Source organism: Python bivittatus, unplaced genomic scaffold, assembly GCF_059951505.1.
Source record: "Python bivittatus isolate LINGU-HERP-01145 unplaced genomic scaffold, Pbiv_v1 ctg000340_np1212, whole genome shotgun sequence".
In the NCBI taxonomy this organism is placed as follows: Eukaryota; Metazoa; Chordata; class Lepidosauria; order Squamata; family Pythonidae; genus Python; species Python bivittatus.
This window is the reverse complement of record NW_028277056.1, coordinates 17,587,160-17,613,360: the sequence shown is the minus strand read 5'-3', so window position 1 is coordinate 17,613,360 and position 26,201 is coordinate 17,587,160. Positions and strand designations below refer to the sequence as shown.

At 39.0% G+C, this 26,201-nt stretch overlaps 1 protein-coding gene across 1 annotated transcript in view; it reads left to right on the top strand.

Moving 5' to 3' along the window:
• CWF19L2 (CWF19 like cell cycle control factor 2) overlaps positions 1-26,201 on the top strand; it is an 86,902-nt gene that overhangs the window by 59,386 nt on the left and 1,315 nt on the right. The window contains exons 13-16 of the mRNA XM_088140635.1: positions 5,415-5,627; positions 6,573-6,689; positions 19,294-19,449; positions 20,396-20,476. Coding sequence (XP_087996761.1) covers positions 5,415-5,627; positions 6,573-6,689; positions 19,294-19,449; positions 20,396-20,476 — 567 coding nt within the window. The remainder of the gene's footprint in view (positions 1-5,414; positions 5,628-6,572; positions 6,690-19,293; positions 19,450-20,395; positions 20,477-26,201) is intronic.

Genomic DNA, 26,201 nt, shown 5'->3' with positions numbered 1-26,201 from the left:
GAAGTAAGGCTTCACATTTCACATGTCTGATACCATGCTTCTTCCAAGGCATCCCAGAAAGCATTAGTTCTTCTAACAGCTATCTCATAGTGCTGACTCATTGTTCATCTTGTAGTCACTGACCACACCCATGTCATTCTCTGATGTAGAGTTTCCAAGCGGTGTATCCTGCAATCTATAAAATGCTGGAAACAAGTAAACAAAACAAAATAAACAACAGCCCCTCACACAAAATTAAAACCTGGTGAAAGGGGGATGCACCAAGGTATCTTCTAATGAGCTTCCTTCAGGGCTGTTACCTATCACTACCTATCAGTATTGGTGGAGACAGGAAAGGTCTAGCCTTAGATCTCTGCATTGCGTGATCCCTGAGGGTTCTACTGTGCCTCTGGTCTTGTATATGAAACCACTGGATTTGGTCATCTCTCAATACAGGGTCAAGTATCATCAGTATGGTGATGATACCCAATTATACATCTCTACCCTATGTTGACTTAGAGATGCTGTCAAGGTTCTTTCCCAGCCTTTGGAAGCTGTGAGGGTAGGGATGGGGAGAAAACAGGTGTTGCCTCTACCTTAGCCACACTGAGTGGTGTGAGTTTTTGGGTTCCCTGACTCCAGGTACACTCTATCTTTGGCCCTGAATGTGGTTGCACTCCCCAAGATAGAACTGGTATGCGATTATGGATTTGCTTGGATTCTTAGGTCGTGCTGTAAGAACTCATGGTAGCCATGTGGAAGCTGCAGTCAATCTAGAATACATCAGCATGAGTAATTATGGGCATACCTCATTAAGTGCATTGGCTCCCTATAAGCTTCCAGGTGCAGTTTAAGATATTGACTATCACCTGTAAGGTCCTTCATGGACCTTCTGCTGGGTTATTTGAGATTGGACAGAATAAGCTTGCTTCGGGTCCCTTGTGCTAAACAGTGTCATATAGTAAGACCTAGGAGGCGTCCCTTTTCTGTTGCAGAACCTGCTCTGTGGAACAAGATTATCCTGAGGTTCAAATGGTCCTGATTCTTCTGTTCTTTCATAAAGACTTAAAAACAGGGTTCTCCCCCTGGGAATTGGGTGTGATTGTAGGATGAGGATGTGTAGAATCTTGATTGAAATCTTGATTGAGACGTGTGGGTTGATCTTGATTATTGCTATTCTTACTGTTTTTTCTATTATTCTGTTACTTTTAATTTCGTTGTACGATTTATATTGTGTTGACCTTTGCTGTTAATATTATTATGATATTATTTGGATTTTAACAGTGATTGATAGTTTTTAAAATGATAGAATATATTTAATTATTTTTGAAAGCCTTTCGAAGTTTCTCTCTACCCCTTTTTATACCAAACAGAATCAAGGCAAGGTTATCTTGAGTTTCTTTCTCATCCCCTCTTCCTTCCTAGAACTAAGTTCATGTTTCCTTAATGGTTCTTGCATTCCTCTTCAAGGGTATCTTTGTATCTCTACACAAGTAAAGTTGAAATAGTTTTATGGGTGACTCTGTTGAGATTTTTTCCCCTTTCAAAGGTAAACATAGTATTGAATTGCACAAAACCTCCACTGAGATTTGAGCCACAGCAATGTTAACAAGCTGGTGAATTTCTAGGAAACACACAATTCTTTATTTTAACCATCCTTTCCTATATATGAATGACTGTGAAGTGTACATATTTTGGAAAGATGCAAGTTTTTTTTTGTTTGAGATCAATCATTTTAAGTGAATACTGGAGAATTTGAGGGAAATATAAAGGGGTGATATCATCTAAAAGACCTGAAAAATAATACTATAAAATAACAGGTGAGCACTGGTGGGAAATAAACAGTAAATTTATAATATATTTTGTCTCAAAAATTACAGCTCTTTAAACCCACAAATCAGTGTAGACCTATTAAAACACATTTTTTCAGTTACTTTTCCATCTGCAGGATGTATTGGTAAGGCAAAAACTAATATTAGTGATAGATGAAGTGTTGAGTCTGGTGGACTTATCCTGCAACCTGCTACCTGGCTTCTACATAATCTGTGTTTTAAAACCAAGAATCAAAATTCTATGTTAAGAAAGTTTGAATTCTTTAACTTATGTGCAAACTGCCTTATAAATCAATAAACAGTGCATCTTATGCTTAGTTTGCATGATTTATTCTGGTTGTATTGAACATGGAGAGTAACACAGACATAAGTCTGGATCAGTGAGGCAGAAGAAGCCAAGCACACTTCTGTCATAAGCAGTAGATGTGGACATAGCAAGACCTCACATTACAAGGAATGTTGGATTTATCTCCAACATACCATCCTAGAAAGGATCTATCTGTATGGTTGCTAACTTGACACTGACTTGATGGCATATAATCAAACATCAAGTGATCTTGTGGCAAAAGGAAGCATTTGCAATCTGTACATATGCTGAGTAAATGTTCACTGGGGATTTTCCATTGGCACGTATTCCCCAAGGCATGTAAGATACACTCAGCTAATGGATAATGAGCCTCTGAGAATTGGTTCTGAGCCTTTGAATCCAGCACCTTTCCTATAATTGGGCTCCATTAATGCAGAAGCTTTTATCCTGTGCTTGTCCAGACTGCAATACTGTAACTTGGGAATAAGAGCATGACAACCTATTAAGCATGGTTTCTATAGAAACACAGGTAAATGGAACAGTAAGTTTTAATAAAGGTAGTTTACATTTTAAAAAAAGGAAAGCAAAAAGAATATAGGGTGGAGACGGGACATGATGCATAGTGTAGAGAAAACAGAGACATTTTCTTCCTCTTCCATAATAGAATGTCAAGTTAAAATGATGCCAGTAATTTGGACAGTCTTGAAAGGGGATTAAAGAAATTCATGAAGGATAAAATGGTTGGAGGCTATTAACTGTTATGGCTATGTGCCCCTTCATATCTATTCCTGAGATGCTCAAATAGGATATTACTGTTTTTTTTCACATCCTCATTGGGCTTCCTATAGGTATCTATTCAGCCACTGTAAAAAAGGAGGGCGTACTCTAGGCCTGTGCTTTAATCCAGCAGGGGTCTTACCGTAATAAGCAAAATACCTTTCATGTGATTGCTTTTTCACCAGATGGGTGCGAGGAATGCTTGATTCCTAGTGATTGTATTGCTGGAATATTTATGATGCTGGGGTTTGTTTTTGTTTTTTTTTAATTGCTTTAGTATACGAAAGAGAGCTACTTTGGTGCAGTGGTTAAGGCACTAAGCTAGAAACCAGGAGACCATGAGTTCTAGTCCCGCCCTAGGCACAAAGCCGCATTCTCTCCCAGCCCTTGGAAAGAGGCAGTGGCAAACCATTTCTGAAATCTTGTCACGAACACTGCAGGGACTTGTCCAGGCAGTCGCCAGGAGTCAACACTGACTCAAAGACGCAAAAAACAAACAAAAATGAAAAAGCAAAACAAAAAAACTCTTCTGAAATCTGAAAGGCACAAAGAAGTAAATAAACAGAAAAGAAAACAAAAACATAATACATACACAAGACAACTCAGATTTAAAACCTATTCTCTTTTGTATGTTATTTTAAAATAAGCTAATTTATAAGATGAGTTAATTTAAAATTCAGTCCTATGTTCATATTAATTAGTACAAGGAAAAGGTATTATAGAAACCATTCTGACCATGATATATAGTCAGGATTTTAAAATTGTTTTATATTCACTTTCAATGTCATGGTGTGTTATGCTGTCAATATATATTAAAAGATACTGACTTGTGGAACTCTAAATGACACCTGAATTAAACTTTTTAAAAATGCTGCTTGAAAAAAAAAATCAGTTTATGAAATTGTACACCTAGCTTCATAAATACTTCAGTTTACCACACTTAACAAAAATATTAACATTTCAAGGCAGTTTGTCTTTTGAAAAGCTTTCTAAAGAGCCTTTCTGTGGTTTCTATAGAAACCTCATGAAAATGTGTTCTAAAACATGCTGCAGTGTATCATGTGTTATCATGTATCATACATTCTTCTGCAACACAGTATGGACGCTCTTCCACTGACTAAATTTAATGTGTGTTTGTGTATTTTTTTTTTTTAAGATGGTGAAATTTTTATCAATAACGCTGGTTATTTTTATCAGTAACATTGGGCAAAGTTCTGCTCTAGCTAATATTTAGCTAGAGCAAAACTTTGGAAATGAAAAAGAACAAAAGGGCAAAATAAGGTAAAATGTGTTTGTATATAGCAGGGTTCCAGCCTTGTTTTGATTTGTTTTTTCACTCAGGTTTTGGTAGTTTAAGTTGGGTAGAGCACTGTGTACATTTATGTCTTAATTCTTTGGCTTTTAGTTATTATAAGCAACCTGGTAACAATTTGTAGTTTCCATCCTTTTTTATATATATATATTTTTGCTTTCCTTTATTTTCTGCCTTTTTTCTTTTTTAGCTATCTATCTTGGTACTTTAGGAAAAAGGAAACACACACTGATTTCCCAGTTGCCCCCCCCCAAAAAAAGGGGAGAGAAGGAGAATATCCGAGGTCCTAGTAGGAAATACTTTATTGAATGGATTCCTAATGTGTGAGCATAAAGTGTCCTTTATTCTATCCAATAGAATATTCCATGTGAGACTTGAGATCTACTTGCCTTTTTTGTTTGATAGTTCAAGGCACATTTACCTAGAAAATACGTCATTTGGCCAAGGCCGTGCAAAATTGTCAGCAAGTCTCTAAAACTGAGTCACATGTTTGCAGTAGTTGTGAGATGTGGCATCCCACTTGTAGCCAGAAAGCTGGGGCTGTATCCATCAGGGATATTTGTTGTACAGTACTGTGTACCGAGGTGTTTTGCCAGACACATATTCCTCTATGGAAAAGGCTGGGACAAATGACCTTAAACAGCTTTTGAATGCCTAAATTTACCTATTGTGACTTTTTCTTAACCTGTTGTTGTTCGTGGCCTGCACTATCCCTGATCTGTCCATATAATGCAGATTATAAGAACAGAGACAGGATATGGGCTTTATGCAAGGCAGCAACTCTCACTGATGAAAAGCAGGGCACCTTAATAAAAACGAAGTGTTACTTGGTTTTTATTAGTGCTGTGCAAACATTTCCAGTGGAGCTCCACAGAGTTCACTGGTTTGAAGCACACTCCTTTGAGCATGGAAGCAGTTGTACTTTCCTGAAGGTTCAATATGGCTGGTTTAGGAGTTTTCCACATGTTGTCTTTGTATGTGAGCACATGTACAGCCACCTCATGGCAATCCCGGCATTGTCTGAGCACACAAAGGTGGCTGCTTCCACACTCGAAGATGAGCACCTCACACCACTGCACTTTGTGCCACAGCCCTTTGCAAAACACTGCAACCCTAGTTTAGAGATAGCGACTTTCTGGAAGTCATCAAATAAACTTTATGATCCAAGTTTTGCCTTCTAGCTCACTTGACCTATCTTTTGCTTTAGTTTTCAGACAAAACTGATAGAGATTATTACACTCTGGATGACATGTTTGTTTCCAAAGCAGCAAAGAGGGAGGAGAGTGGAAAAGAGGAGGAAAGGCAGAGGAAACAAGCGATCCGTGAGCATCAGCGACTTGCTGCATGTATGGAAAAATGTCCTCACTGCTTTGGTAGCCCTGAACTTCCTAAACACCTAATCATTGCAATTGGTAACAAGGTAAGGGAACAATATCAGTTATTTTGACATATAAATGGAAGAAGTAAAAGAAGGCTGCTCTCTGTGCCATGATGTTATAAAATTAAAATTAAGATTGCTTCTTATGACATGAATGATTGCTTTTGAATATCCCTGGCTCTTCAATTAAGAGGAAAAAGCCACTTCAAGGATGCAGCAAATATGAATATGACTCTGCCTTGAATTATCAAGTTAATCTTTACTTCAGATTTGCTGATGACCTTGCTGCAGTGATACACAAGAGCTGAATATTTAGGTTGCATGAGGAGAGCAAATAATTAGGAGGCCAAAGCAGAGTTGAGTTGTAAGAGGAAAAGAGTCCTAGAAGAAAGGTGAAATGATAAATGGTAGAAGAAAACAAAGGCACAAAGGCAAACAAAGTCATTCAGAAATTAAAAAACAATGGATATAGTCTCTCGTCCTTACAAAACAAATTTGGAATTAGTTTCAAAGAGCTGAAAGAAACCATTTTAACCCATCACATTCAATCTTCTGCTCCTTGCAGAAATCCAGCATCCCTGGCAAATGACTGTTCAGCCTCTGCTTGAATATATTCAGTGAAGGGATTCCAGTCCAAATTAGATGGCATGGCAACCTGTGTATGTGCATGTGTGCGCACACATCTTTATCTTTTCAAACTCCATATAAAAAGAGCCTCGTAGCTGAGAAATGATGTTTGTTGCCTTGCTGTTTTTTTCTCACCCATGGATCCTGTCCTCCATGGATCCTGTCCTATAAGGATATATAAAACCCTGGGTATGGAAACTGTTTAGCAGATTCCCACTTGTAGAGTTTTTAGTTCCTTTAAAATCACACTCCCTCTAAGCAAGCTTTTATATCATGTCTTGTTTGGCTAGGATGAATCATGGAAATCATAAGGTCAGTGTACACTAACTGGATGCTCAAATGTTGCATTTTCTTTTCTAGGTATACTTATCCTTGCCGAGGTACCAGTCTCTTACTGAAGGCCATTGCCTGATCACTCCTATGCAGCATTACACTGCTGCCACACTTCTAGATGAAGACATTTGGGAAGAAATTCAGGTGAGCACAGCTTCTAGTTTAATCTGGCTTTTTATGATATGGGTTCAGTATGCCTGAACTGGTGGTGTTACTCTTTTAAAAAGGTGTTATCATTGGTTTGCAAAGTTGATGAAACTTTGTGTTAACAGAAATAGGTTGTCTTACTGAAAGCTGTCATGCTACCAGGCTTGTTTTAGATATGTACTTTACACAACAGCTGACCTGTGCTTTCTTCTGAACATCTGGGGATGGCCAGCATTTGTAATTCATATTCTATGGAGTTGTGGAATTAGTCCTTTGAATTATGAAGGTTCTGTGAGAAAATGTAGTCTTACATTCTTAGGATTAAGAGTTTGTAGTCCTCTAGGTGAGGACTACAAGTTGAGACATTTCCTGAGAGCCGTGTATAAAGTGTTCTTAGTTCTTCCAAAAGAACAGATAGAAAAAGCACAGTAAATAAAACGTGAATGTAGTCATTGTATTATGTCTGTTTTCCTCCAAAGAGATGCACTTAACAAAATGCTTCTGATAAAAAGAAAATATTTTACTGGAGTTCTTCAGACCTCTGTCAAGACGCGTTCTCTCAAAAAGAAATCACAATACATTTGCTGACAATGTCACTATTACCGAAATAAAAATATTTCAAAACTTAAATCCTTTAGTTTAAGGCCTTGGCAAAACAAGCCACAATGATAACAGTGTTAATGATGATTTGTAATAGTTATAGTTGCCAAGTCAGATATTTATTTTTATTGAATTTAAAAAATAGGTAGTTTATGTTTGGGGATAATGTTTATTTGGGAGGATTAACAGAGTTTACTAGAGGTCATTCAAACCTCTTAAGACCTTCAAAGATTTAATCTCACATAGAGGAAACTGAAATTCAGTGAAGAGCTAAATATAAATGCTGAGAAATGGTAGCAAGACACAGAATACTTTTATATTTAGTGTCACTAAACATTCCTGGGAAATTCTGAGAACATTGAAAAGATCCATCCATTCTACCAAGGAAATGTTACCACTATGACATGTTCTGGCAGATGTTTTTGATGTTTGACAGCCCTGTCCTGACTTGTTCAGTACTGTTGACAGAGGAATCAATGCAATGATAAACAGTACTGGTGATAGTGAGTCCCCTTGAAAGATTCCTCTCTTGATGTTAACCTCTCCCAGTCTGTCACCACTGACCAGCAATTGTGCCTTCCATTCTGCCACTGAACTTTGCGCAAAGCTTCTGATGTTTCTGCTGACTCCTGTTATTTCTAGGTACTTGAATATCTAGTCATGTGGCAGGGAATTGAATGCCTTCTTGTAATCAATCCAAGCTACATTCAAGTTGGTCTTCCTTCTCTTACAGTTTTCCAAAGTCATCTTGTTAATTAGGAGCTCATCTTTTGTCCCTCTGCTGTTTGGGCAGTTTCTTTTCTGCTCAGATGGAAAGAGCTTGTTTTCAACTAGATGCTGTTGGACTGCATTGACTACCACACCAGTTAGCAATCTGAAAGTTGTTGGCAAGCAGGTAATTTGTCTGTAGTTGCCTGGTGTTGCCCCTTTTGCTGGATCTGGTGGGTTTTGCCAGATGTTAACCAATCTTCAATTTTACCTAATTGCAGTATGTTGTTACATTGCTTGGCAATGAGTGGGTGCAGAGCAGTCAGATGTTTCAACCAATAACCATGCAGTTCATCTTCACCTAATGCTGACCAATTCTTGATCTTCCTTGCCCTTTTCTCCACCATTTTTGCTGTTACTATGAGATCTTTCGTTCCAGCTTCTTTTTCATTCTTATCTACTTCTTTTATCCTGCATTCTTGTTGTATGTCTTTGAGTTGTCCCATTGCTGTGCCCAGAACTTCATTGTTTCTTCTTTGTCAATTTTGACTGATTCATTGCAGTCTCTCCATTGAAGGATTGGTAGAAATGTTTCTGATTCGACTGAAATTGGAGATTCTGCAATTCGAGCTTCTTATCTGCTGATCTTCTTGGCTGTGGCTGTTATTTGTTGCTTTATTATTTCTAGTGCTTCCTTGATCTTCCTTGTTTCTAGGTGATATTTCTTGATCAGGTATTCTTTGGTCTTTTTGTTCTTCAGCTTCTTTTCTTCCATCTGTTCTAGCTTGCTTACATCTGATCTAGGCATGCTGATCTTATTTTCCAACCTGATCTTCCATTTTGGTGGTGCACTGTTTGGCTTTTTTTCTTGTTTGCAACCAAGGTATTCAGTTATAACTGCAGCCATGCTATATATCAGTTGGTTTGTTTCTTGCAGTGAGATGGTGCTTATACAGTATTGGCATCATTTAATACTTGTACTAGCTGTTTATTTGTAACAAGCTTCAATGCAGGCAACCTTAATCTGTTGTTTTTGTGCTGTTCTAGATGCTCAGTTATTCTTTGTTTCAATTCCTCTTGTTTTTTTGTTAGAGGGCTTTGTTCTTTCTGAGGAGAAGGCTGTACTCTCTGAGCTACTTCTGGCAAGGCTTCGATTTCTTTGTCCTGGGTAGACCTTTGCAGTTCTTCCAATTCTACTTCTGTGAATACTTTATTTCATATTATAAATCGACGTTGATCTGCTAGCCTCTGTTCCATTATTTCTGATTCTGGATATTGAAAAGAACTGGTGCATTCTTTTCAGATATCCTCTTTTTGTTGGACTTGATTTGTAATAGCAGATCATTATTTCTTTGTTTTCAGTCTTCATATGTTTGCGACAGGTAAACAACTTTTCTTCTAGAAGTCCTGTAGCTGCTGACCCTGGTTGCTCAGCCAACAGTCTTGAGTCCTGTAGCCCAGTTGCCACCAGATGTCCAGGAACTAGAACACTTAGCGTGGTCCTTGTTGACCCAGGCAATTAGCAATCCAGTATAGGTTTCTGTAAATTACGTCTCACCATATTGTTTATGGGAGAGCCACTCTTTATCTGGCTCCTCTGATGAGAACTGTCCAGTATGGTTGAATCTCTGGCATAGCTCTCATCCTCCTCAGAGCACGCAAGCCCCACAACCACGTCAAGGTAGTGCCTCACTTGGGGGATTATTATTATTATTATTTCCTGCCATGTGCATGTGTCTGTCTATATATCTAGATCTGTATCTATAAAACGGAAGGTAGTGAATGTACCTAATATTCCTGCCTCCTGTTTTCCCCATAGCAACAACAACAAGGTGGGTTGGGCTGAGAGAGAGTGACTGTGATTTAACCAGGCTAAATGTGGTCCCCAAGAACTTTGATTGAGGGCCCCAAATCTTCAGAACGTTACCCAAAAGGTAATGTTTTAATGTGACAGAATAGAAAATGTATTAAATACAGAGCTGAAGAATTATTATATTAACGGCAATAACTATTACTTGGATTATGGCAATGAGCACAGCAGTCAAAGACCAAGTGTGGTCATAAACCCACAAATGTTTGCTTAACTATGGTTTATTGAATGCATAAGCATTAGTTTAACTAAGGTGCATTGAATAAACCACAATTGGCTAAGTTCAGGAAGAGCCACAATGGTTCTTTTCGTAAGATGGCTTTTTGGTTTTGGTTTAACATGTTTGAACTTTGATCTCATAAAGTGTGATATTTTCCCATAGAAGCAGAACTTCTGCAAAGAGAGATGTTCATGTAACAGAACAGGCATGGGCAGGGAGGGGGGGAGGGGGCAAAGTAGGGCACATAATAAAATGTACTTCATTATACAGTCTGACTTCCTTTTACATGTAATGTTCCTATGCAAGTACAAAGGGCCAGAACTTGCATTGTGATGCCACATTTCACCATTTTGGCATCATGGTTAGGTATGTATCTCTATGAGAATAAATTCTATGTTTAGTTATCCATCCTCAGTGCAGGCAGAGCACTGAATAATCTCATAAAACTAGGAATTCTGAGCCTTTCTTTCAAATCCCTGCTCAGCCTTTGCCTCTGTGCTGTTTCAACAATGTGCCATGTTGAGAGAGAACAGAGCTGTGCTTTGCTATATGAGGAGCACTCAATGCTCGAATGTTGTAGAAACAAGTGGAACAAACCCATAATTTAGCATCAGAGAATAATATGCAGAAACGTTAATAATAAAAACCATTAGCCACCCTACCTGCCTGTGTTAGTTTGAAAAGCAACAAAATATCCTCAAAAACCTCTTATAAAAACTTCCTTGCCTACTTGCTTGAAAGGGACACATTTAGTTGGCATAGGAACTGGGCAAGTAACTACTTAATCTGGAGATAAGAAACTTATCGCTTACTGTTAATAGAGTCTGTTTTTGTCCCTTCCCCACAGACTCATCTGCAGTCACCCAGACCTGTGACTTACAAGGACCATCTTATTTATGAAATGAACACCTTTTAAAGTCACCTCTTGTACTTTGGTTGCACAACAAATTCTAATATATTGCAGACAATAAGGAAGACAGTGTATTTTTTTTTGTTTAATTGTAGACAAACAAATAGGAAAAGCACTATTAAAAAGGGTTGTCAGACATATTCTTTGGAATGCTGCCATTACTGATTTCAGTCTGAAAGATGTGAAGTTCGCAGTTCAGCCATAAACTATTGCATTCTGATCACAGCTATGGAATACAAAATCTTGGATAAGGTTAAATGAAATCTACCACCATCTAAAAGAAGGGAAGGCTAGGGTTACTGGATCTGCAGAAATCCAGAAGAACACTCGGTAGCAGGGAAGAAATACAAAATACCTTTCTTTCCTGCCATCAAATGGTCATCCAGATTTTTAAAACTCAGATCTGATAGTCCTAGTGAAGGCCTTTACCTCAAAGCTGAGCCATGTCTGTAAGAAAGCTTTCCTCTTTGCTCTAATTTGCTTTTAAATCTCTGATTCCAACACTCACGTTGTTATGCTGTGGCTTTTGTCAGTTTCCCAAGTGAGAAACTTTGCTTGTGTGACACTGAAGCTGGCAAATTGGGGGATGCAGTTTTTGTTCTTCTTACTCCTGCTGCCCCTGGGTTCCCAGATATTCTGGTCTGGGTGATTGCAGATGAGTCTGTGGGGAAGGGAGATCGATGAAAACTAAAAATTGCACTAGTAGGTCTCTGCTGGATTGACAGTACTTCTCTTTGGAAATGGCATTTTGGGAGCCAGGGTTTCTTGTTTCCAGTTTTTGTTCTTAAGTTAAAAACTATTGGCAGGAAGATCCAGTTTAAAATATTATTTTATGGCCTGTGCATATCATTATTGGGCTTTTCAGGTGAACATTGATTCCTTTGCCAAGGGATTTTAGGTTTGCTTTAAAACCAGTAACTGAAAGCATAAGAAACATGAGTGTTCAGTGTGCAAGCACATTAGTGGAATTTCATTAAAGCTGAGAGATTACTTAAAGGTCTCTTTAGCATACGTTACAGATAGAGCAAAATACCATGGTATCTAAAACTAATTTCAGTGTTTTTTACATCTAAAGGCTGGGGGGGGGAGGGTAGGTGAAAGGGAATATTATTTTCAGCAGAAAAATATGAACTGGCAATATGAGGAGAAACATAAAAGTAAGTTGAGTTGGGTACCTAAGAAATGAATGTGGTGAAACAAGAAGAGACAGGGTCAAGAATGAATGGATGATGAATAAATGTTAATTAAACACAAAGGTGTGTGACCAGTACAAAAGAAGTACACTGAGGTAGTTTGGTCATATAGAAACAATGAAGATCGAATTACAAAACATATGCATGATGGGTCAGGAGGAAGGGGAAGATGGAGATAGTCATCATTGGATGGAGTTGATGAGATTCTCAAACAAAAATGAGAAGTGTAAAGACCAAAATGCAACGTCTATATCTGGTGAAAGCAGGGATGATTTGCAAGGCTAGAAAAAGGCTGAAGAGATGTAGTGAATGGTATTGGTGTGAACCAGATTTAGTTATATTTCCTTTTCTTATTTCATGCCTTAATTCCTTTACCTTCCTATTTTTAACATCTCCGTACTTGGCATAATGAGAGCCAGTTTGGTGTAGTGGTTAAGGCATCAGGCTAGAAACCAGAAGACTGTGAGTTTTAGTCCTGCCTTAGATGTGAAGCCAGCTAGGTGACTTTGGGCCAGTCACTCTGTCTCAGCCCTAACAAGCAGGCAATAGCAAATCACTTCTGAAATCTTGCCAAGAAAACTGCAGGGCTTGTCCAGGAGTCAACACAAGGAGTCAACGCACCCCCCCCCCAAAAAACCCCACTTTGCATAACTCTGAAAGGAAAAGGATGCTGGGTATGTATGTGTCTATGTATATATTTATGACTCCTATGAAATTATTTATATTTTGGAATGAGTGAAATAATTTTAAGACTTCACTAATTCACAGTGTGTGGAATGGAGATCTTAACATTTAAGCATTGGAGAATTATCCAGTATATACTGTGTGGACACAGAACTGGTTCTACCAATAGCTAAAAATATTCCACCTTTAACCTTGGATGGGGTTGCACTTTCCCATTTAAGGGTGGTGCACAATCGTGGGGTCTTCCTGAAATCACAGCTCCTGTTCAACTTCATATAGCGCATCAGTTTCCTTTCCCAAATTGGGAGGCTCTTCAGACAGTCATTCATACCCAAGTCATCTCATGGCTTGACTATTGCAATGTGCTCAACTGGTCCAGATGCAGCAGCGCAGGCAGTGATGGGTGCGCTTAAGTATGCCCGTGTGCTTCGCAAGCTGCGCTCGTGTAATTCTGGGTGTAATTCAAGTTCTGATTATGACCTATAAAGCCCTGTGTGGCATAGGGCCTTCTTACTTAAGGGACTACCTGTCTCCCATGGTATCAGCCTGGCTGGTTCGATCTGACAGAGTTGGTGTGCTCTGGGTTCTTTCAAATAATGTCATCTATCAGGACCCTAGAAGGATGCCTTCTCTGTCATGGCACTTAGCCTCTGGAATAAAATTCCCCCAGATATCCATGTTGCTACCACTTTGCTGGCATTCTGGGAAAGCCTTAAAGTCTTGGCTGTTCTCCCAGGCCTCATGTTAGGGTGGTTGGGGTCCCTGCTGGATTGTGTGGTATCCTCCATTGGTTTTTGTTTTTTCTTTTGTAATTATTGTATTCTGTTTTTTGGCTATCACTTTTATTGTACTCCACCCAGAGTCACTTGTAGTTGGATGGGGCTTAAATCAAATCAAATTAACTAAATTAATTAAAGTGAAGTAACTACCTTTAAAAGCAAAGGCTGGAGAGCAGCAGTAGCCACCTTCCAGTTGTAACTTACGAACTCTTTTGCTTTGCCATTCTTTTGGGGGACAGAACTACAGAAGCCACACAATCTTGTCCTGTCCTTAATTAGCCTCAGTTGCAGTGGCAACTGCTATTTTCAAAAGAATTAACGGACACAAGTTTAACTTAAAGACTCAAAACCAGGGCAAAGTAATATCAAAGCATTTCAACCTCCCAAGATATTCTATAGCAGACCATAAAGTGACTGTTTTAGAAAAGCAGGACTCTTAGAGCATCATCCAGTGAGAAACTGTTGAACTTGCGTACATCAAAAGATTCAGGCAATCTCAGAAAATCTCAAAAAACACGATGGGTCATAATGGTTTTTTAACACATTGCAATTGTTAATTGATAAGGCACTGGCAGCCACATAAACCTGTATTTGCATAACCAACCTGTCTTCTCTTTCCTCCCGCCACCATTTAAATCCTACATCAGTCTAGCCACTCTGTGCATCTGATGAAGCGAGTTGCAGCTTACGAAAGCCTATGACTTTTAATATAATTAATTAGTTGGAAAAATGCTGCCAGACTCTTCCTGATTTTTTTGCCACCATAGATAAGCGTGCCTCTCTTCCTACAATATACATTAAGCGATGTCATTAAGCAAAAGTATACTTTCTCTGTTGTCCTTTGGAATAGCATCATGCCGGAAGTTCAGACTGCCCTAATCCTGCATGCTTTTACATTGTCTCTGAAAACCTGCTTTTCCCCTCAAGCTCTGTGATAGGCTGGGGTGTGCATCTGGTGTGCTATGTCTGTTCTGTTTATGGTATGTCTGTTACATTACTGTTATGTTTATTTTGGTTTTGTTTTTAGGTATCATATCTGTTTTTAATCTATACCCCACCTAGAGTCTTTGTTGAGTTGGGTAGGCTTATATATGAATGCAAGCAAGCTTACGTATCTTTAGAATGCCTCCTGCTATGACTGGTACAAACTGGAAAGCAAACCACTTCTTCCTTTTCTCAGAAATAACAATGTCACATAGGGAGGGCAGAAATACAAGGAGAAATGTTACAAAGGAAAAATATGACAGTTGGGGGTTGTAAAATTTCTACTGCATGAAATGGTCTGTTTCATTTAGGTGAACATTCATTTTTACCCAGGTTTAGAACTGGTAATAAGTATTTCTTTCCAAATTCCCATTTTTAGATGATGAGGGATAGTACCTTCCCTTTCAAATTTTCTGAAAATCTTTGGTTTAAAACAGGAAGATATAACTTTTTCTTAGCTGAGACCATGTTTAGTTTTTAAGTGGCATGCTGGAGCCACAGTCCGATAAAGAAGCAACTGGACAAGTTCAAAACCTAATGTGATTTCATTTTATTTACATTAAATTTAAAATGTAATATAGCTAGTGTGATTATTCTCTGAACATGTATTTAATAATTTCCTCTTCTGTGCATTAAAGATTACAATTTATTTTTTTCATCATGGTGCCAAATTGGGATGTTTGTATGGAATGGGTGCTGCTGCTTAGAGGATTTTAGTATGTGGTGGATGGTTGGAGGTATTATGTTTTGGACTAGATCAGTGTTTCTCAACCTTAGCAACTTTAAGATGTGTGGACCTCAACTCCCAGAATTCCCCAGCCAGCCATGCTGGCTGGGGAATTCTGGAGTTGAAGTCCACACATCTTAAAGTTGCTAAGGTTGAGAAACACTGGACTAGATGGAGGAGGACTCTTCGGGGATAGTTTCCCTACCAGACTAGGCTGGAGTGGCCTTCTATCTACCTGTGTGGTTTGTATCCCTTGCCAGGCCTTCGGGTGGCTTGGGACAGAATTGCGGACGGCACCCAGCACTCACTCCCTTACCTGGGTCGTGGCTTGAAGGACTGGTTTTGTGGGATTGGAACTGGCAGAGGCGGCTGGATTGTTGGATTGCCAAGTGCACAGATCAACTACTCCACGTTGGGTATGCTCCACACATTATGTTGCATTTGGTGACACGGCAGTGGGAAGGCGGCCAGAGGAGCCACCGACAACAGGGGAGGCCCTCTATTGTCTTACAGAGGGGATGTGTGCTGAGGATGAAGTCACTGTAGGTGAGCAGATGGGGGCTGCCTTTTTCTTTCATTGTGCACGTGTGGAGGTGGGGGATTTTGTTGTGGCAAAGGCAGAGCTGGGTCAAGGGAGTTGTGGCTACTTGGGTTCTGCAGCTGCAACTTCTATCCCCCCTCACAGTTGGTAGCCATCTTGCCTCCTTCCTGGCTTTGTAACAGCCATTTTAGTGTGGGCCACTCTCAAGTGGAAGTCATTGTGACTTAAGAGGACTTTGTGAGGATTTTGATCAGGAATTGGACTGGTCATCAAGTATGAAAAGATTGTGAATTGTAGACTGTGATTCTGCTTAACTTCCCACAGGTGAAAGCCAGGGGAGGGAGGATTTTGGATCACTGGGATTGTGAATAGCTGGGTGCCTAATCAATGAGAGGGGACTGGCTGAAGGCATTGTGTGATGGTATATGGGGGGGGGGTCCCTGGTTAGCTGGAGGTGCTGAGTGCTCAGCAGAAGGGCCTCTGGTCTTAGGGGGGCCTTGGTTGGTTGATTGTTGGTTGTGTAAGGTGGGGAGTGTGAGCCTGGGCTTGGACCAATATGGGCAGGGAAGGGGATAAGCCTCTGGAGGGATGAGGGCAGGCTACAGTATTTTGGTAGTGATGAATAGGTGGAGATATGACAGACAGGGGGTGGACTGCTCTTGGGGACCATGCCATAGGTATATTGTTCCTGTGACATGTTCCAGCTCCCAACCTCACTCCTGGGCCCTGCTTGGCAGGCCTTCAAGGCCCTGGGCTGTTGGCTGCTGCTGCTAAACACCAGGTTGGTTTGTAATAAGGCCACCCTCATCCATGACTTGATTCTGGATGAGAAAGCTGACCTGGCATGTATTATGGAAACCTGGCTGGGGTAGGGTGTGTGTGTGTTCCCTTTCTGAGATAAGCCCAGCTGGGTTTCAGGTGTGGCATCAGTCAAGACTCCAGGGTAGGAGTGGTGGTGGTGGTGGTGGTGGGGGTCATCCAAGATACCTGGGAGGCATCCAGGGGCGCTGTCCCACAGATTGCCTGGTGCGAGACCCTATTTATTAAGTTGGGCTCTAGGGATCAGTTGGAACTGTTGCTCCTATACCAGCCTCCCCACTGTGTTGCAACCTCCCTGCCTGAACTCCTTGACCTTGTGGCCAGGTTGGCAGTGGAGTTCCCCAGGCTTATGGTCTTGGGGGAGTTCAACTTGTTTCCCTGGGGGCAGGATCTGAGTTAGCTCAGGAGTTCATGGCCACCATGACAGCCTAATAATAGTATAAGGGAATTTGTAATTAATAAAAGGAAATTTTTGCCTTTATTATGTATTAATAATTATTAAGAATAAAATTATTAATTAATGTTTAATTAATAAAAGGGAATTTTTGAATTTTGTGAGGAATATGCTAGGCATATAAGGGAATTTTTAATTAATAAAGGGAATTTTTATGTGTACTTTGCTGTGAAAGTCTCCCAGCGTTGCCAGAATGTATGCTGGTGGCAACGTCAAACAGTAATGTGCTAACCATTGAATTAATTCTTAGTCTCGGCAACAAGAAAAGGTTACTGAATAATTCTGCTGTCTGGTGAATGATTCTTGAAGGTGCTAGGAGGTTGTTTAAATTGCATTTTATTGTCACTGTGACTCGGACATTCCGATGCCAGGATTTTTGGTTGACAGCCTTTAGCCTGCCTTCACAGCCTTTGCCTGGCTCTGCAGCAACCTTGAGGCTGATGAGATTTTATAAGACAAAGCAGGAATTGTGAAACAAAAGTCTGAAATAGAAGTTTGTTGTCTGTTTCCAGATTTTCTGCAAATATTTTTTCCAGTGATTTGTCTTTGCATATGTTCTAAACTTTGCCTCACTCCCTGTTTTAAAGCATGCCCTACTTAGGTTTTTGCTGTATTTTGTTTTCTTTCAACACTGCCAATAACACTGTGTTACTTTATTGGAGTACCAAGCATCCTGGCAGCCAGCATCAGGCTATTAAGTGATTTGGTTTGTCGTTGTTTCTGGTACTGCATGAAGATAAAAGGGGATCTGTCACCTTCCATCCTTGGGTTCTTTGGTCCATATCTTGTGGCAGAAGATATGCAAGTCCTAGGTTCAAACTCTGGCATCTCTAGATAATAATTCAGGTAACAAATAATTGTGTGTGGGGTGGGACCCTGCCTAAGCCTCTGGGAAGTTTTTGCCACTCAAACTATGTAATGTTTTGCTGGAAGATCTGATTTATTATAAGGCAGTTCAGACATTTGTATAAATGTTAGCAAGAGAAAAAAAGTGCAACTTTCTGTAGTTAGACTGCCATTATCAGATGTATTAGCATTTGATTCTTTTTTTAACAAAAATGTACTGCTTTTCAGTCTGTCTTTTATTCTGTATGGATGTTTTGGCCTCAGCAGCAAATGCAAAAAGTTTCATTTGCTTTGCATTGCATCTGTGGTATTACAAAAAAAATAGTTGCTTTCATATGTAAAATAAATAAAAGTTTGAAACTGCAATGCATGCTAGTATAACATGTCTCCTCTTATTTGGCTTATTTACATGGTCAAATGTGAGTTCTGTAATATAAGGTGCTGTACAATTGGCAGTGGCTCAAGAAGATACAGACTTCTTATTTTGAGGAGCTCAAGTTCTTAACACTTTATCCTCTTTATTGAATATTATTACAACATTTCAAGTTTGGGTTATAGACTCATCTTTCATTTACTGGAAATCTGGACTGTGATTTCCATCTTCTCTGTTTGTTTCTAAAAAATCCCAGTTTCCAAACACCAGTGTAGATACAAACTGATTCACTCCATAATTATTTGTGACATTCCACCCTATGTAGGAGAATGAGTGAACGTGAACAGAGGTCAAGTCTGTTACAGGAACAGGTTGGATAAACTTCTGCAGAATAGAGATGAAAGATCTAAGATTGCTTTTCTTTATGGGAATATTATTATTGTACTTAAAGGTCAATAATGCCTGATGAAAATGTCACTTTTTGACGAATTACGTAATTGGAAGGCAGAGTGGAAGAATGGTGGCATTTGAAGTCAATATAAGACAAGAGATTAACTTCTGTGTAAATGTGACTCTAGGACTTCCTGTTGTTTCTGCCTTCATTTATGTTGCCCAATAAATGAACTTCAGTACTTGACAGATAAGAAGATCCTCTGACAGTGGCATTCTGCATATAGTATAAATATTTAAAATTACCCAACATGTTCAGTTATCAGTTTATTATATCTTATTTTGCATGCAACAAGACATTAACCTATGAAAAGTATAAGACTTCTCAGTTCACTGCAGACACTTGCACAGTAATATCGCCTAATAATTTTAAGGTTGGAAACTATAGTTTTCTTGTCTCTCCCCCCCCCTCCTCCCCCCCATCCCATTCTTTCTTGTACCAGGTATTCAGAAAAACGTTGGTAAAGATGTTTGAAGCTCAAGAACTGGATTGTGTTTTTCTAGAGACAAATTTAAATATAAATAAGCAATATCACATGGTGTATGAATGTATTCCTCTTCCAAAGGAAGTGGGGGATATGGCTCCCATCTACTTCAAGGTACCTATTTTTTAACATCTCTGGTTTTCTTGGTTATGTGCTTTGATCTTTAGAACCTAAAGCAATAGCAACCCTAAAGTGAGCTGTGTGAAATTATTAGTGGTAGTATTGTATAAAATCTCCAGGTTCCTAAATGGTTTGTTTTTACAAGAAGGTTAGTCAAAACTAGTACCTGGAAAAAATCTCCTGAATCATACCAATCTAGATGTGGAGGTGGCATTATCTGCTTTGGTCTAGTAGTTTACACTTCCCAGGACTGGGAGGGAAAGGCATGAGTGAGACCCACCAGCATAAGTGGAATATGTGGTGTTATGAAATGGAAACCAAATTTTTCTAAAGATGGCTGGTTTGGATACATTTTCCCCAACATACATGTGTCATACTTTAGTGACAAGTCATGTACATAATACTAAAACTGAATGTTGAACCCACAAATACTTTGAATTTTGAAGCAATTTAAACAGCATTTAAAGGAATTAGTAAATGAAATATGGGAGTTCTTATTGACAGTGGTAACATGGCATTATGATTCCTTGGCTTGAATGTACTTTATTTCTTTTTTTGGGGTAATGGTGGTGGTGAGTGTGTATACACTTAAATAGAGTTCACATAACTGTAACAGTTATTAAGGGTCAATAGCATTTATAATTCTGTAAACTGAAAATTCTTATTTTGAAGTAATTTATGTCAGGGTGAAGTTAAACTGCAGTTCTGAAACTGTAAAATAAAAAGGGAAAGGAACAGAATAAATTTATTACCATATCAGTCTTCATTATGCTTTAATCTATGGAAATCGAATTATATAATTAATATGTATTAATGAAATTGCAGTCTTCCTTCTGATCTGACTTTTGGGGTGGGGGGAGAGGTCCAAATGGAATTCTGCTTTGTGTCATACTTTGCCATTTTGTGGATGTTCTATATATTCTTGCAATATTTTTTTCAGAAAGCTATAATGGAATCAGATGAAGAGTGGGCCATGAATAAAAAGCTGATTAATCTAGGCTCAAAAGATATTCGCAAATCGGTATGTATTCAGACTTGTCACTTGTAATGCAAAGCTGATTTCTACATGTGAATGTGGGCAATGTTTTAAAAAACAGTGTCTAGAAAAATACATTAAGTTAAATTGATGAAAAAAATGAAATCTGAATTCCAAGGTCAAATCCAACCATAGTAACACTGATACATTTCAAGGAAGCTCCAAGAGATACCAGTGTGGAAATACTTTCTAACTGTCTTGTAAGTTCTTGAAGGTATTGGCTTTATTGGCAAAATTTCAGTGTTTCAGTTCCCTTTTTATCATATCTAAAGCTGGAGTCTTATATATGTAATTACACTGTTCAGCCCCATTAAGTTCACTAAGATTTCAGTGAAAGATGCACGGGCTGCATATTTATGCAGTGACTTATGGGAACAGTTATCTCCTTGAACTGGGTTTTACTTTCACTTAGAATCTAACTTTCAGCTGGATGGTTTGTGTCCTTCAGAAGAGCTATGATGCAGAGTTGGGAAGAAAGACAATTTTATTTGTTTGTTTGTTAGATTTATATCCTGCTTCCTTCCAGGGGTTCATTGCTGCTTACATAAGGAACTTCTTCTGTTTTTATCCCCCAAGCAGCCACTCTGTAAGGTAGATTGGACCAAGAGAGAATGACTGGCCCAAAGTCACCTAGTGAGCTTCCGTGGTGGAAGGTGGACTTGAATCTAGTCCAAACATCTAAACCACTATGCAGACTGAAATCCTTAGGTATCTTATTGCCAATATTGTTCACTATGTTGGGAATTATAATTACCCTGGGTTATTAATTACCCTGGGTTAAGAACACCTGGGTTACAGACGACTCATAGTTAAGAACAGAGCCTATTGTAGCAAAATTCAAGTTAAATACACAATGATTCAAGTTAAGTATACAATGGTTTGAGTTCATTATACCATAATACTTATGTTCTGGCTTATATACAAATTCAATTTAAGGATGGACCTCGGGAACAGAATTTGTTTTTTAACTGGGGATTACCTGTACTAGTTCCATGCGAATCTCTCAACTGAAATGTCTCATCCCGTGGTTTGCACAGGCCTAGCAACTATTTATCTTGCTGCAGCTCCTAATTCATAGTTCTTTTTCAGGGCAGCTATGTATTCAGAAGTCTCCAAAATCAGTCTTCCTCTCTCTCCTCTCCCTCCCACACCCCATCAGCTATGCAGTGGCCTTGAGATTTTGAGAAAATAGGTAGAAGAAGATTCTAGATAATACAGAGAGCAGACTTTCTAGTTCAGGGGTGGGCAGCATTTTGTAATTTTGAAAGCATGTCATGGATACCTTTTCATAGGAAGAACTTGCCTATTAACAACAAGGCTGTCATAGTTGACATGCCTATCCAAAAAAACACCTGTTTATTAGGCAAATTAATGAGGTTGCTATCCAACATTGTGTTGCGAGCATAGGATGCGCTGTCTCATTCCAGCTTACCTTTATCTTTTCTTTTCTGTGCAAATAGATGCACTTTGAAAGAAATACAACCACCTTCCATTTTATTGTTATAATACTTTATGTAGGTCACAGAAACACCATTAAAAATAATACTAGAGATTGATGTTTTGCTTTGCAGTGTCCCTTTATTTATTTCTATTGTTACCTTTCATGGTAAGCAGTATTAAGCGAAGCACAGAAAAGGAGCAAGTAATAAGTGATAGAAATTAAAGGCACAAGATTAAGATGGGCACAGTGTTACCTATTCCCAATTTAGTATATAGATTCCTATTTACTGCCAACTTTTAAAAAGATTTTTGTTAACATTTTTTCCTTTGTTATTTGACTTTCTGTTGGATAAGTAATGTAATGGGTTATTTAACACTGTTCTCTTAAATCATAAAAGCATGTAGTAATGTTAGGATAATTTATTTTCATGTGTTTCAAAATCAAAAATTTCAGGGCTTAGTGCTTCTACCAAAAAACAATTTTGTTTGCTTCGTATTCCCACTTACTCTCTCTGGTTATTCTGCTATAGAGTCTGCAACATTACATTGACTATGGAAGGGTATCAAAATGAATTTTGCAAAGCAAATTTAAACTCCAGGTTTGGGAAAAAAAGTAAAGGGATGGTAACATGTCTAGCTTTGAAATACAAGCACATGCCTTTTATTTGCACACCAGTGGGAAGTGTATCTTTACAGGTGTTGGTGAATTCTTAGAACATCTTCTCCAGATTACTGACAGCACTAAGCCTGCCCTACAAGTAAATGTTGTGATATTTGCACTGTTTGACAATACAGGATGCCCTTAGAGTAAGACATCTTATATTTTTGAGATAGGTAGAGGTTTTAGTATAATTCCACAAGAATTAGTCAACCTTTATTTGCTATTAGTTTCCACTGTTTCCTCTGAAAATTTTTGTATTATAATTCTTGACAGCTTGTTTTTTTCATTTGACTGGGAAAGAAAATGTATGTGCTTCATCATTTATACTTATATTTTCTGTGGATATGAAGTTCCTTTGGTAAAATTATTATCTTCCTCCTCCATTATCGTCATTATTTTAGCTATATAGCACTGTTCCTCCCAATGGGTCACGTAATTTTTTGCTTTACAGCCGTGTTGCTTAGTACCAGAGTTGCCGGTCCCAATTATGTTTTTTAACTAGGACTACCTTTACAAACTTTGCCTTGCATGAATTGAAGGACATCTTTCCATCACAGAAGGCTCTTGATCAAGTGGAGGAATCCCCCTGATAGAGATGGCTTTGCTGAATTCCTTCTGGAGAGCTCCATTCTAGAGAGTTGCTTGACACTTCAGTATGGATTGGGGTTGGAGGAGGGTGAAGAATTGCATCATTTCCTCTTTTGACAGGAGGAAACTCTGGACCCACAATACAATATACAGTCAGGTCCAGAAATACTGGGACATCGACACAATTCTAACATCTTTGGCTCTATACACCACTACAATGGATTTGGAATGAAACAAACACAATGTGCCTTAACTGCAGACTGTCAGCTTTAATTTGAGGGTATGTACATCCAACTCAGGTGAACGGTGTAGGAATTACAACAGTTTGCATATGTCCCTCCCACTTGTTAAGAGACCAAAAGTAATGGGACACTTGGCTTCTCAGCTGTTCCATGGCCAGGCGTGTGATATTCCCTCAGTACCCCAATTACAATGTGCAGATAAAAGGCCCAGAGTTCATTTCAAGTGTGCTATTTGCATTTGGAATCTGTTGCTGTCTACTCTCAAGATGAGATCCAAAGAGCTGTCACTATCAGTGAAGCAAGCCATCATTAGGCTGAAGAAACAAAACAAACCCATCAGAAAGATAGCAAGAACATTAGGCGTGACCAAAACAACTGTTTGGAACATTCTCAAAAAGAAGGAACGCACCGGTGAGCTCAGCAACGCCAAAAGACCCGGGAGACAACGGAAAACAACTGTGGTGGATGACCGAAGAATCCTTTCCCTGGTGAAGAAAACACCCTTCACAACAGTTGGCCAGATCAAGAACACTCTCCAGGAGGTAGGTGTATGTGTGTCAAAGTCAACAATCAAAAGACGACTTCACCAGAGTGAATACAGAGGGTTCACCACAAGATGTAAACCATTGGTGAGCCTCAAAAACAGGAAGGCCAGATTAGAGTTTGCCAAATGACATCTGAAAAAGCCTTCACAGTTCTGGAACAACATCCTATGGACAGATGAGACCAAGATCAACTTGTACCAGAGTGATGGGAAGAGAAGAGTATGGAGAAAGAAAGGAACTGCTCATGATCCTAAGCATACCACCTCATCAGTGAAGCATGGTGGTGGTAGTGTCATGGCGTGGGCATGTATGGCTGCCAATGGAACTGGTTCTCTTGTATTTATTGATGATGTGACTGCTGACAAAAGCAGCAGGATGAATTCTGCAGTGTTTCGGGCAATATTATCTGCTCACATTCAGCCAAATGCTGCAGAACTCATTGGACGGCGCTTCACAGTACAGATGGACAATGACCCAAAGCATACTGCAAAAGCAACCAAAGTTTTTGAAGGGACAGAAGTGGAATGTTATGCAATGGCCAAGTCAATCACCTGACCTGAATCCCATTGAGCATGCATTTCACTTGCTGAAGACAAAACTGAAGGGAAAATGCCCCAAGAACAAGCAGGAACTGAAGACAGTTGCAGTAGAGGTCTGGCAGAGCATCATCAGGGATGAAACCCAGCGTCTGGTGATGTCTATGCGTTCCAGGCTTCAGGCTGTGATTGACTGCAACGGATTTGCAACCAAGTATTAAAAAGGGAAAGTTTGATTTATGATTACTATTTTGTCCCATTACTTTTGGTCCCTTAACAAGTGGGAGGGACATATGCAAACTGTTGTAATTCCTACACCGTTCACCTGAGTTGGATGTACATACCCTCAAATTAAAGCTGACAGTCTGCAGTTAAAGCACATTGTGTTTGTTTCATTCCAAATCCATTGTGGTGGTGTATAGAGCCAAAGATGTTAGAATTGTGTTGATGTCCCAATATTTCTGGACCTGACTGTATGTATTTTTCACCTAGTCCAGGACTCCAATTTTTAAATTACTTTTTAATTATTTACTAACCATATTCACATAAGGCCCTCTAAGTGGGCCTTACAAATCCTTATGATTGTATTACTTCTGGATTTTTGTTTGTTTTAGAATTAGTATTTCATTAAATAGTCACTTAATTGCCCTGTGATTACATTCATATAATCATGGCAAGTGGCCCAGAATGCTGTTTCTGTTATTACTCTTTATCTTTTATGACAATTTAAAACAAAGAAACAAACTTCTGCACATCAGTTTCTTTACAGTTTTAAACAGTATTAAAATATGTGTAACGAATTAATAAAACTTTGTTATAATCACAACTCAGCAATATTACACATAAGATATATAGAACTCAAAAAGAGTGCTTATACAGTATCATGTCTACATATATCCAAATTCACTAATTTTGTAGGAATGTTATGAACAATCCACTGTTATCTCAGACAGGGCTTTACCTTCTACTGCACAGAATTTGGCTACGTGTGCAATGCACATGTACGTATGTCTGTAATGGTAGTGCTAGGCTGCCTGTTTAACAGCAGGGGGGAGACATTGTAATTGACTGGACAACAATTACTAGAGACAGCAATTGTTAAGACACATCTAGCTTCTTCAGCAGTGAGCATGCTTGCTCCTCCGAGGAAATCTTACTAAACAAACCTAGCAAGGCAGATGGCAGAATATTAAAGCAGGCCCAAGAGAAAGTTCTATGCTGTTTAGGCAGTTCTAAAGCTGTAAGATAGCTGGCTTGATACTGTTGTTCAGTTTCAAAGTCCTAACATCATTAACTACTAGAAGTAGACCAGTTTGCCATTCTACATCCATAGCTCATTGTTTTAAGACTCTCTCTACTTACTTGTATTTCCTTGGTAACAAAAGCTCTGATGAGACCATGTGACAGCAATTTGTCCAATGAGGGTTTTTCCATTGTGCCTCCTGTTTTATTTGATTGTTAAGGGGATCAAGCCCGTTGGGCAAAATTTTAGCTTTAGCCAGAAACTGAAAATTACCAGCCATGCTTGAATCTCTACCCTAGGTAGATCTCCTTCTACTCACAAATTTGTACTTGTCATACATCAGGGAATCAAAAGTTTTTGCTGACCTGACTCCAGTTGGAATATAGGCCAAACTGTGCTTTATAGAAAGCTATGTACAATAAAGAACATGTAAAATCAATATTCCAAAAACATAT